The sequence below is a fragment of the Gasterosteus aculeatus genome, chromosome X (assembly GCF_964276395.1).
Source record: "Gasterosteus aculeatus chromosome X, fGasAcu3.hap1.1, whole genome shotgun sequence".
NCBI classification, from domain to species: domain Eukaryota; kingdom Metazoa; phylum Chordata; class Actinopteri; order Perciformes; family Gasterosteidae; genus Gasterosteus; species Gasterosteus aculeatus.
This window is the reverse complement of record NC_135698.1, coordinates 2,327,437-2,340,307: the sequence shown is the minus strand read 5'-3', so window position 1 is coordinate 2,340,307 and position 12,871 is coordinate 2,327,437. Positions and strand designations below refer to the sequence as shown.

Sequence of the window (12,871 nt, the reverse complement as noted above, 5' to 3'; positions counted from 1 at the left end):
GAAATAGTTTAGCATAACTGCACAAACAACAAATAAAAACAACATACGAAAAACAATATCATTCGTTTTAAAAATTATATTTTGATATTAAACATGCCTACAAAAATAAAAAATATACAAAACACTGTTGGTCCATCTCTTTATCACCTTCAGTCTGGGGAAGTAAGCAAGTAAAACAACACTTGTTAAATAAAAGTGCATTTACACAATGGGGAAGTTTCCCTTCGTTAAATCCATAAATATCAATTTAATAAATAAAAGTATGTAATAATATAGATTATGTCAAACAAATACAATTAAAATACATCCCGATGAAACACCCACAAGAACAACTAGTTATAAACAACAAATAATTAAATAGAAAAAAAAGAGGGTTGCTTAAAATTCAGCGAAACGACGCTGCAAAGTTGCCGCGAACATCGAAGATGTCATCAAATCAACCAAAATCAGGACGGCTTCGACTTGAGGAGCCTTTCCAGCAAGTTCAACGCGAGCTGGATCTCCTCCGGCGTCATGCCGCTCAGCTCCGGCGGCTACTCGGGCCGCTCTCTCCTGCCCGCCCGGCCCGCCTCCCCCGCGCCGCCCCACGTCAGGCCCGCGTGGGCCCCCTGGAGCCTCCTCTGCAGCCACTGGCGACGCTCCCGCGCCTGCTTCAGCGCCCCGAGGTCGTGCATGAGCTGCACCTCGCTCACGGCCCTCTTCCTGCGGACGGGAGACGCGACAGAAGGGGTGACGCTGACGTCACGCGCAGCAGTGGAGGTGGTCTTCATGCAAAGAAACGGGCCGGTGTGGGGGGGCTTACCTTACGGGGCGCCCCTCACTGAGCGCGAGGAGGTGCACGATGCAGAGCGAAATGAGCACGTTTCTACGGTCCAGACCGCGCATGTTGACCTTCATCTGATGAAGAAAAGCATTTGTCAAAAGCGTTTTTTTTTTAATGCAAGTTGCTTGGTTGATTTTAAATCTGAGCGCCATATAGCGTGAACGCGCATGAATACCATGAACATGAAGGAATAAGAAGCAACTCTGGTGGGACATACCTGGCGCAGGCTTCCAGCACCACAAGGGGAAGTGGTCTGTTTGGGGGGGTGAGCTCCTATTAGATGGAAGCACTGGACTCAAAGTGCTTATATAGCCCCGTTGATGAGGTGCCTTCATTATTACTGTTGATGTCATACCTTCTGGAGAGGAGGGGGGGTCAGAATGGCAGCACCGTCATACCAGGCCAAACGAAATGCTTCGCATGTTGAGCCTGCTCACCCCGATGCACGAACACACACGACCAAACATTTAAAAGCAGTCGCAAGTCGAACACCGTGGAGTTTATTCATAACATCAGTTTGTTCGGTTGAAAAGAGTTTTTGTGAGAATGTTTTATGAGCAGATTTTTGAGTTTGCATGCCTCTGGGATCCCCCCCTCTCCAGTGTGGCCAGATCCATAGTACACATTTAACGTGACCTCTTTTCTCCCAACCCGTCTCACAACAATAGGACCAGCGTTTGGATGAATTTATGGCTCTCATTGACCACTTGGGGGGTCGCCCCGGTTACGTACGCACTGGACTCAAGAATCAACATTGTTTTCGTGAGTTTGCTTCCCCCCCAAAAAAAAGAGCTTTAGACCGAGCTGACGTCAGACGGGAACCTGCTGAATCAAAGAGTGCGTGGGAGTCCGGGAGGCGATGCCATTGTCGTCACCGGCTCACGGTCATGAAAGTTGTGTGCGTCTTGGGAGTTTTCTGACCGTCGGAAGGACGCCTCGCATCCACGGTGGTATCTCAACATTAAATTCAGTTTTAAAGGGTTATTTCTGCAGCCAATACAATTGCACATTTTAAAGCTAATAATAATAAATACTTTGGTAAAAAAATCTCCAATTTTCATTAAAAAATACAGTGTTTTTTCAGTTTTTTCACCGTCTACTTACTGTGGACGGCTGTCAACGTGACAGCAGCGCAGCACGTGACCTCCAAGTAGCGCTGATGCAGTGCAACTAAGTACACCACTGTTGAGTACTTGTACTTTACTTGAGTATTTCATAATCATAGCACTTCTATGTACAAGAAGCACAAACTGCTTATGTGTTCTTCTAACAAGACACACGCTTTACACCAAAACAAATCCTCACGATTTCAACGTTTGAATTATTTTTACTACTGTCCGTCACCCAGACACCAGGGTAACCCCGCCCCCTCCTGCCCATAGCTTTGAGCCACAGGTGTCCCAAGTAAGATCAATCCCCGGGACCCCTGAGGTCACGTTAGAGACAACTATGGTCCCCCACACACACACACACACACTAAGCATTAGGTAACCACGCGGTTTTCTAAATGTAGCAGGCGCCGGGAATGTCGATGTAAGGACACAAAGTTCACGTTGTTCATTCTGCACACATGACATCGATTGCATTCTGTTCGCCCCGGAGGAGGGGGAGGGGGGGGGGGGGGGGTCGTCCTCCGTCGTTCCCACTACGGTTCCTTCCCCTTTACTCCCCATCCAGGAGTTTTTGCTGTGCCGATGTGATTTTTTTTGGGGGCCACACAAAATGAATTGAATTGTAAGTGTTTACATTGTGATATTAAATTTGCTGTAAAGTATCATTTATTAAGAGCAAACTAAAGAACTGAAACATAAAGTGATTAACTGGGATGGGCGGGGCTCTGCAGAGACATTTACCTCCACCGGCTTTCCCGTAACACTGCGGCCCGTTTGCGTGCCCCCCTCCTCCCCCCGCCGAACACCTCTGTCCTCAGATCCTGAAGCTCGCCGTCCCGTCTGTAACGTGGCGCATGCGAAAGGGCAGCAAGGCGACCGGCACGGTGACAAAGCTAGAGCCTTCAAGTCAAAGTCAACGCAGGTTTTACCACCCCCCCCCCTCCCCCCCAGGCACTGACATTCACCTGACATTCACAGTTATTGCAAGTCGGATGCATCGGTAAGGCCAGCTGGTGTCCGGAATAGGTGCAGTCATTAGGGGTGGAGGGGAGGGGGGGGTGGGGGGGTGGTGCTATTTCAAGGCGGGCTTTGACTGTTCTAGAGGGTGACGGCATGTCCCGAGAAGGGTGACCAAAGGAGATGAGTGAGAATGCACAGATGCTGCATCCTCTCCAACCACTCGAAGGGTGATTCGGGGGAATGAACGGAAGGATCTGGTTGGCTTAGTGAACATGTTGTGCAGATCTGGAAAAAAAAAAGAGGAAATTATCCATTTTCGTAATGTTACGATGTTATGATTTGGATGAAGAAACTGAAAATAAATCCCTGTGATTGGCAGGTTTCAGGGAGAAGGCTCGTCTCCCAGCAGCCTTTGGGCATTGGGCAGTTTAATGCTCTTGCATGACACCCGTTTTCCCGGAGCTGGTTTCTCCTCCCTCTAAAAGGCCCTGCAGCATTGTGCTCTCTTCATCCCACCGGTTTTTCTATGGATGCAATTCATGTTGAAACACGCAGTGTTGTTTAGTCGTGCTGGGTTAAGACTGTTAGGATCGTGCACATCAAAATATTCATTGCAACTATTACACGTCCACAAAAGTGATGTTCTTTTCGACAAGGTCCATTCTTGTGAGTTGCAGCAACGCAACCGATGCACGCTTTAACGCTGTTACACAACCACGGGGAGGCTTTGTGGTCCAAACCAGACAGCGACCTTTGTTACCCCTTTTTGCCCCAGACAAAAGCACCGCTGACCAGATCCACTCCTTAGTTCCTTCCTTTCACAATAAAAGCCCTGCACAAACACTCCGGGACGCCATGCGGGTCTCACAGGAGGCTGTGCCTTTCTATTGTATCTGTTAAAGTTGCATTTTAGATTTCTACATAACTTTTTAAACATGCATATGTAGTATTCTACAAGTATTATCACCACAGTCGGTGGTAAAGCCCATCATTTGAGTTTATGTATGTAATGAAACGTTTATCTGCAATTTTCTGCAGTGCAATGATGTTTGTTCTGAAGCAGGAGGCCCGTCTTTCTGTTCCCTCTACAGTTTCCTCTCTATAAACTATATTTTTATGGAAACAACAGGGTCACAAGAAGTGAGAAATGATTAAAAAGGTAATATCGGCATATTCAAATATGAAATGTCACATCAAATATCAAATAACATCAGCATGACTGATTCCAGCAGATGTCTATCAGAGACCCGAGCATCACGGGACCTCACAGTGTAAAGACCACAACGCAGGTACCGGCATGTTGACCCTCTTAATTGTGTAAAAGTAAATGTTTACATTAAAATCAGATTTCGACTTATACTTTACTTTTTACCACAGGAAAAATGAATGGAGAAAATCTGCGAAACCAACATGTCTGAACCGCCTTCATTATACTGCTCTTTAAAAGTAAACACACAATCTCAATCAAAGTATGGAAGAGCGTAATCTGACTTTCTGATGTACAATGCAATACAATTTGAGAAAAAAAACTTTTTAAGATTACAACTTTACAGTGTATAATGGACTTATTACATACTGTGATACTGCCATAAATCCTACTTGCAAGTAAATACGATAATAATGATAAGCCCTATTTCAGTATTTATTTCTTCACACTTGAACACTTATATTAATTTTATTGGTACTTTTAACACATATACCTATATAATGATCATAATCACCGCTATTTTTCCATTACGACTAAATCACGGCAGTCCTGTCCTATTTTGACCTTCACCTGTCGACCCTTTTCGTCCTTGTCCCATTTCTTGTTAAGCACAAAGAGAGAGATAAAAACTCTCGGCCAGCAAAGATTGTTCCGAGTTGTGGTAACTGGCGGTAAACTGCGACATCTCGTGGTTTTATTAGGAGCAGTCGGTGCACGTGAACGCATCACCGTTGGAGCGGACTGGGCTTCAAAGTCGCGGGAAGATCCGGACCGCAGGTGAACGAGCGTCCAATGCTTCGTTCACGTGCTGCCAGAAATATAGTAAATAATAGCAACCTGGAACTATCATCGTTAGTCCTAATGGAATAATTTAACTGAAAGTATTTGACTTCCTCTTATTAAAGCTACTGTTGGGCCTACATATTATAACGAGTTGTAGGAGAAGTCCTTGACTGAAAACACTAAACAAATTGTAGCACTTAAATTGAACTTATAATGTACTTATAATTTGATTGATTGTCGCGCTTTTTTTGTTTCTTGTTCTTCTGGGTTTGTACCCTTGTGGTTGAAATGCACGTATTGCAAGTCGCTTTGGATTGAAAGCGTCAGCTAAATGAGATGTAATGCAAAAGTCCACGCTGGCTCGGGTTGCTGGAAGCGGGCTTTACGCGAGGCATTTGAACGCAACACGAAACCGGTCGGTGGAAGCGGTCTCCTTTGAAGTTGAGTTTCCCAGCTGGAGTTGAAAGTAGCCGCCGAGGTAAGCCTAAAATTTAACAAGAATTACGACGTTATTGGGAAAAATATTCTTTTATACAGTGATATGTCATGTGACAGACTGTACTACGGTCGAAACCCCTCGTTTGGTATAAAGTTTTACCTTTTTAAACAGCGAAACGCAAGGTGAAAGCACAGAAAGTTGACGTTTATGCTAAAGGCGTCGGGGGTCTCAGTCCGCGCGACTGAACTGTGACTATGAGGCAGTTATTCAGCAATAATTTGAGGCAATTATTCACCAATAATACAGAGTCCCCACTTCGGCAGCTGGGGTGCCGAGCGCACGCGGCCGGGACGGTACCGAGCTGCCCACGTGATGCGCGCCACTGACTTTAACTCCAACACGGCAACATTTAATAAAACATAACGCTACATTTCAAAAAATGAACTCCAAGTAAATCGCACCGGTTACACCTGTTAATAGAGCAAACCCCCGCGTTAACGCGTTAATAGTAAAAAGGTGCCCAGAACAGCGTCCTGCAGCAGTGGGTGACTTAGTTTAACCAACTAGATCTGTGACTAAAGCTGCAGTGCACACCTTTGTTATGAGCTACGTTAACCGCGCTTTTACGTGAACTGATCTCAACTGGAGCAGAAGAACGTTTAAAGTGTACAAAAAAACCGACTCCGCGGGTTTTAATACACTGCTGCTCATCAGGCAAAATAGTTGCAATCGATTTTAATAACTTGGCTAATGATTTCGCACGCTCGTAGAAACCAAAACGTTTAAAAAACACAAAATCATCACACATTCGGCTGGCGCTTTTATTAGGCAATGCTCCGAGGAGAAGTCCGTCCATTTATTTCGGAAGGTCATTCGGAGGCTTTTGTGGTTTCGCGTCCAACTGAATTTGTCTGTTGTGTGTTGAACTACAACGGAGCCCAACTAAATATAAGACTGACTCAACAATAAGAATAACGGTGGTGATGCACATGATCGATTTCATCAAAGATTTCCTTACAGTGTCCTTGATTAAATCTGTGGCTGTGGATTCAAGAGGTCTTACGGCTCAGAGCTGTGTGAAACCTTCTCCTCTTTCCGTTGGGCAGACTCATGGGTGACCCTGAAGAAGCAGGCGTCTTTTGGGAGTCCTGGACTTGGACGCCGCAGGGAGAAGAAAAGAAAAAAGACCCAAAAAAGGAGCGGAAACGCCTGAAACGCAAAAACAGCGCGACCAAGAAAACAGGGCAAGACATCGAGAGGAAAAAGAAAAAGAAAAAGTCACCGAAGGAAAAGAAAGAAAATAAAAAAGGAAAGAAGCAAAAGCGGTCGCCTTCGGAACTGGACGACGGTTTGATCCTCGCGCCCGCTGTGCGGCCTCCTCGCACGCTGAATCCGCGGAGCACCGAGAAGCTCCAACGAGACCACGACCGCAAGAAGAAAAGCAGCGGAAAACCGAAGGTGGCGTTCAACTTACCGCCGAGCGTCGTCTCAGCCGGACCAGCCGGTTTGCCGTCTTCTCGTCAGCGGTCTCCCAGGGAGAAGGCCCTCTCGGAGCCCGAGGCCGTCGCGGGGGTCCGACCCGGCCGACGGCCCCCCGCCGCATCCCAGAGCCCCGGCGAGGACGTCAACAGTCAGGACCTGTTCATCACCCAGAAGGCATTCAGGGCTTCGCCCTCACAGCCTTCCAGCGGCGACGACAGCGACAGAGCCGTGTCCCCCCCCCGGCGCGGGCTGCACCCCTCTGAGGCGCAAAACCCCCACCTGCAGGTGCAGAAGACGGTGCAGGTGCTTCTCACGGACGGAGAAGAGGACGAAGAAGCAGAAGAAGAAGAAGAGCGCATGAGCCAAACGCACCCGGATCCGGAGGAGGGGAAATGGTTCAAAGCGGACGTCGCCCGAGAGAAGAGGGTCCCGCTGGGGCCCTTTCAGTTGAGCCCCTCCCTGGATGCCGCGCGGTCGGGAAGACCTCCGTGTGCCTCGCGCGAGCCGCCTCTTTCAGGGGCGCCGCGCCGTCTCCACACCTCCACCCAGACAGAAAACTTCTTCTCCACCGAGCTGTGCTCCTACCTCGCCTTCTGCCGGAGGAGCAGAGGGGCCGGAGCCGCGGAGGACCCGCGGCCCCTGGACCTGAGCGTGCGGCGCGGGGCCAGAAAGGACCCCGGGGACGGCTCGCCGGGGAAGACGCTGTCTTCAGCGGCAGAGCGCAAAGAGGCCGACCTGCGTCCACGCCGCTCCTCAGACGCGGCAGATGGAGCGCCGACGGAGGAGCCCTCCGGCCGCCCGCCGCCCTGCGCCCGGCCGGAGAGGAAGACCACGCCGAGCCCCCCGTCGGAGTCGGATCCCAGGACGGCGGACACGTCGGCATCCAGCGAGGACGAGCCGCCCTGTCGCGGCGGGAGGCTGAACCTGACCCAGGTGACAACGTTATATGTTATATTGTACATATTTTGGACCAAAATCTAGGACCGTTGTAGGATCTTCACTGGCGTCAAACAAATAGGCGGCATTTTCAATGATCGTCACGTGTTGCGTGACACGCGATCCGTTCGTCGTCACGTATTAATGGGAGAGATGAGCTGTGATGCTCAGGCACAAACCTAAAGCAGCAGGTGTTTATCCATCATCTCAGTGGCCTCCTGTTCATCCCGAAGAAGTCTGTCCAAACAGTGGCGTTCGAAAGCTTTTTTGAAATCTCTAAGATCTCCAAACACTCGGTAAGAGTATTTTATAAACACTTTAAGGCACAAAAACAGGCTTTTTAAAGCGTTCCACAGGGACCAAGGGACCCTACGCAGAGTGTGGCCCATAAAACAGGGAGAAGGCAGCTGCGTTCTACGCTCGTCTCCTCGACTTTACTAGTACCGTATTTTCCGCACTCCCAAGGCGACTTAAAAGGCTTTAATTTCCTCAAAAAACGACAGTGCGCCTTATATATATATATATATATATATATATATGGATCAATTGGTTAATCGGTTGATCCATTACTGGTTGTACACTCTGCCGAACATCTCGGTCTACGACGGCGAGATGCTGTGCAGGCGCTGAAGCTCGCGTGAGATGCGGAGCTGCTTTCAGGGCGCGTCGGAGAAACAAAGGCGGATGAGATAATGAGATTAAAGAGCGAGAGACGGCGCCCGTTTCTCTACAGTAGCTGAACCATCTTAACGGGGGAAAATGAGTCATTCTAAAAGGTTGCGCTCCTCATTGTGTGTGTGTGTGGGGTATTTAAATGTGTGGCACTAAACCGCTTCCTGTTGGGACTGCAGGTCAGGGCCGTCCAGATGAGACTCAACGAGTCCTTCTTTTTCAAGACAAAGGGAGAGCGACAGTCCCCCAGGCCACAGTCTCCACTGATGAAGCTGGCTCAGGGCCGACAGGTGAAAAGCAGGAAGGCGCAACGCTAAAACCCCTCCCCACCACGTGACCGACCTGCGCTCAGCGGCGTCTGCGGCGTGTTGAAGAGCAGCCGTGCACCACGGAACACGTGTAGAAAAACACAAACCTGAACCTGACAGGAAATCCTTCCGATTCACGGGGGCTTTAAAGTGTTCCCCCCCCCCAATGTTGTCATTCTGCAGTTAAGACTTCTGTCACGTTGACGTGGGATTTGAGCAGAGATTCGTGCCCCGGGAGCGTTTCAGGAAGTTGTCATTGCCGTTCATTGAACGAGCCTTTGTGCGGTTACTCACCCACCGTGCCGCCTTTAGCAAACGCCGTTTGGCTTTCAATGAAGCACAGTCGAGTTTCAGGTTGTATAGAACCGTCTTTATTAATTTCAGTGTACATAAGTCAGACACAGTGTGCCAATAAAATATTAAATGTGTCATTTACAGACTCGTTTTCTTTATAGTCACACCCCCCCCCACCACCCTACATTTCATTGCAGCAATGACGCCCCGTTTAGTTCCGCCTCACGTCCTGCAAAGCGTCCCATTTCCGTTGTATCGAAACGCAGAGGCGCCTAGTTGTGTCTGAACAGCTTGATCCCGATCCAGCTCCAGAGGTGAAAGAAGACGTAGACCGGGATGGCGACGGGCAGCAGCAGGCTGTAGAAGCACAGGCTGCTGCTGCTGGTGCAGCCCTGAGGGAAGTTCTCGTCCACGGCCGCGGAGTAGAACAAGCCCGCCAGCGACACTATCGGGACCAGCCCCACCATCGCGGACAGGGAGAACATGCTGCCCGACGGGGGGGGAGGAGCTAAATACCAGAGCGGGCGTGTTCTCGCTGTGATACGATGTCCGATGTGTGGGGGGTGATGGGAGGTTCTAGCCTTGTGCGGGTGTGGTTGACACGTCCGTGTCTTTCTGAATGAGCCTGGCTTCCTGCGGGATCATGTTGGGGACGCCGTCAACGATGGGATAGGCAATGCCGAGCTCGTCGTTGATCAGCTCGCTGGTCTCCGGCTCGTACCTGTGGGCGACACGGGGGAATTCTGCGCTCAATAAAAAAAATAGGTCAATGAACACGAACAAACCTTTTAGGATCACTATTTCGGCGTGGAATAACATGGTAGGCGGCGGAAAGGAGATTTAAAATACAGCAGATGAGAGCGAAACTCAGATTTCCCGCAGCACCTGAATGAGGCGCCAGTCACTCCCCATGTCCCCATTCAGAAAGTGGCTGCTGCCCATAAGAATTAAGAATAAGAATATTTATTACTTTTTTTTTTCGTCACATGACTTGAATGTGAGAGACCTTTAAAAGCCAAATACAGTGAAACGTAATGGTTGAACACGTAAATTGAGAAATGCGTCATGTGGACTAATGGAGACATTGTCTCGCGGCCCGTGTGGTGACACACATTTTTACCACTTTGATCTCCAGTATTATTATTAATATTATTAATAATTATTATCTAGTATTATTCCGTGACATCAGCCACGTCCCGTTTCGGAGTGTCCTTCAACAACCCCCCCGTCGTCGTCGTCTCACCTCAGCGGCCTCTTGGACAGCGGGCAGACCAGGAAGCGGAGCAGCGAGCGGTCGAAAGGCGGCTGCGCCTCGTCCTTCGCCCCGGAGAAGCGCCTGAGCCTCGGCCCGAAAGCAGCGCGCTCCACGCCGCGGCGAACACGTCCTGCCTCCGTCACCAACCGGCCCGCGACACCCCGATACATGTCCGGCGAGCCAAGGCAGCAGGCAGGACCGGAAGGGCGCGCGCACGGTGCAACCGCAATGGGAGTCCTCCGCCTGTAAACCAACTCGATTAGTTCCGCGTGTCGACTGCTTTTCATAAGAAAATTATTCTGACCCCAAACGAAATAATTTCCCGTAAAATATATTTTGTATTAATCGAATAGTCTGAAATGAGTTGTTTGATACTATGCTCTTCTTCATGTTTAGGAAAATGATTGAATTATGAGTGATTTATTGCAGCGATTCTCAAAGTGTGGGCCGCGGCCCGCTGGTGGGTGGCGAAGGTACTGCAGGTGGGCCGCGAGAGGTCATTTACGATAAATAAATAAAATGTACTAAAAATAAAAATAATTTTTCAATTTTGAAAAGTTTGAAATTAATATAAAAATATGTATTATTTAAATTATAATTATATTAATATATATATATTTATATATATATATATTAATGATAATTGATAATATACAAAACGCACATCTTTTTCTCAGTTTAAGTATTATTTGAAGAATTCTAGCGGCACATTAGTTATGTGAAACATTAATTGATGAAGCACAAACAATTTAAACGAACAGATTAATAAAACAATAAGGATCTCGCTCGAAACGGCTGCTCTTGTCCGCATGTCGTTATTCAACAAAAGGCGCCGCCAAACAAAACAATGTCAAATGGGCCCTCTTGTAGTATTAAAGTAAATATATATGAGCTCCGGAGAAAATGGTACACAAAACATGCATTGTCGGTTAATACATTTTTAATCTTAAGGTAATTTAATCATCCCTAGTTTATGATTTGATCAGAGTTGTGATTAAAGGTTTGGGTGGGCCGCAAAAGATTTTCAGATTTCAAATTGGGCCGCGGCGTTCTTGAGTTTGGGAACCGCTGATTTATTGAATTTAATAACTTCTGTTGTCCACGGGGATCAGTCCACTGCAATGAGGCAAATTGTCGGGCTGCTTTCCAAAACATCTTGGAAGTTTGAGGCGAACGGGTACAAGAACACCTCTTTTCTCACAGGCGTTGAGCATTGCACGTTTATAATAATGATGAGGAAATAATGATGAGGGGATGGTTCCAACACACAGACCACATGCTACGTCTTCCTCTGAAGAAGCCCCCACGTCACCCGCTGCAGGACCAGAAGACGGGTCTGAAGTGAAGGAAAATGATGAACATTATGCTGAGGGTGGAATCTGAAGCTGAAATGTCAGAAGTGGACTTATTATGATGAGAAAGAGTCAAATGACCCGGGAGAACCTGAATATATGTTGGGTTTTTTAACTGAAAAACAAGGTAAATGGTCTTGCCCTTACGTTTCAGACGGAATAAAACAAATGTTGCTAATCTTCAATTAAGTACTTCAATGAAGTTATTAAATGTGTAACTCACATGGGTGAAAAATCCACTTCCACATGGGGGTCAAGTTTGACCCCAGAGAACAACGGTTGTGATTATGTGCTGCCATTAGAAAAAAATTCAAATGACAAATAGGATTAGAAAGTTTCATGTCAAAGCGCTATTGATCCTAAATTCCAAAACAAAGGGGAACATTTGTTGTAATGGGTTTGGCCTGAAGTAAGATTAAAAAGGTGTCAAACAGAAGTGATTGAAAATAAATAAGATATTGAATTAAATACAGATGGAATCGCCTCTTTAAATGCAGCCACAGCACTAAGCCACCTGCAGGATTTGGGCCGGTTCAGTCAGCGCCCCCTTGTCTCCTGGTTTGTGCGTCTTTATCTTTTCTTCAGCATGCAACATCTTCTTACAACAAAGTTCCACTCACGCAGCACTTGCTTACGTCACTGAAGTCACTAATTATTCACATCTCAGAGTGTTTAATCTATGTCTATATATAACTAAAATGGTGGTTTTTACTGTTTCCTCATTTGTCCATATGATGGCAGTGTGGCTCCGCTCAGCTCAGGAAAGCTTACTTTATGATTTTACCATAATGTGGATCCAGAATATAAAACAGCATCAAAACAATATGAATTGCATTCATTTAACCAACAGGACTACTAAAGACATGCCACTTTTCCAGTGATGAACTGCATCTGAGTGCCATTTTGCCTTAATGAGTTATATAGCTAAAGTAAGTCAGTACATTTGATCAGAATAATAAAATCACATTATACTACATCAGTTAAATGGACTTTACCTGTCGACACAATGCTGTTCTAGTTTAAGTGCTTACTCGAAGTGCCTCATAAACCCGTTTATTCACACACACACACACAAAGGCCACCTGCTCACCTGAACACGGTACATATTCATAAACTCCGCCATCAGTCACGGTGGCATTTTGTAGTTTCATTTTAGCCTCACAGACACCTTGAACTTGATTTCCCGGCAGGTTCTATATCTACAATATACAGTACACAATATTGTCAGAGAGCCCCGGTCCAGCTAGA

At 47.2% G+C, this 12,871-nt stretch overlaps 3 protein-coding genes across 3 annotated transcripts; 1 reads left to right on the top strand and 2 right to left on the bottom strand.

Annotated features, from left to right (window-relative positions):
• Positions 1-66: 66 nt before the first annotated feature.
• LOC144383626 (parathyroid hormone-like) lies at positions 67-2,185 on the bottom strand. The gene is made up of 3 exons (XM_078081899.1): positions 1,041-2,185; positions 803-897; positions 67-702 (listed from the first exon to the last, which is right to left on the bottom strand). The coding sequence occupies exons 2-3, from the start codon at positions 895-897 to the stop codon at positions 534-536; spliced, it is 264 nt and encodes an 87-aa protein (XP_077938025.1). The 5' UTR covers positions 1,041-2,185; the 3' UTR covers positions 67-533.
• A 3,114-nt stretch (positions 2,186-5,299) lies between these two features.
• On the top strand, positions 5,300-9,182 carry LOC144383690 (uncharacterized). The gene is made up of 3 exons (XM_078082282.1): positions 5,300-5,363; positions 6,431-7,739; positions 8,594-9,182. Exons 2-3 carry the CDS (start codon positions 6,435-6,437, stop codon positions 8,729-8,731), a joined length of 1,443 nt encoding a protein of 480 aa, XP_077938408.1. The 5' UTR covers positions 5,300-5,363; positions 6,431-6,434; the 3' UTR covers positions 8,732-9,182.
• On the bottom strand, positions 9,071-10,822 carry LOC120809598 (protein preY, mitochondrial). Its single transcript, XM_040163518.2, has 2 exons — positions 10,260-10,822; positions 9,071-9,737 (listed from the first exon to the last, which is right to left on the bottom strand). The coding sequence occupies exons 1-2, from the start codon at positions 10,556-10,558 to the stop codon at positions 9,593-9,595; spliced, it is 444 nt and encodes a 147-aa protein (XP_040019452.2). The 5' UTR covers positions 10,559-10,822; the 3' UTR covers positions 9,071-9,592.
• Positions 10,823-12,871: the final 2,049 nt, after the last annotated feature.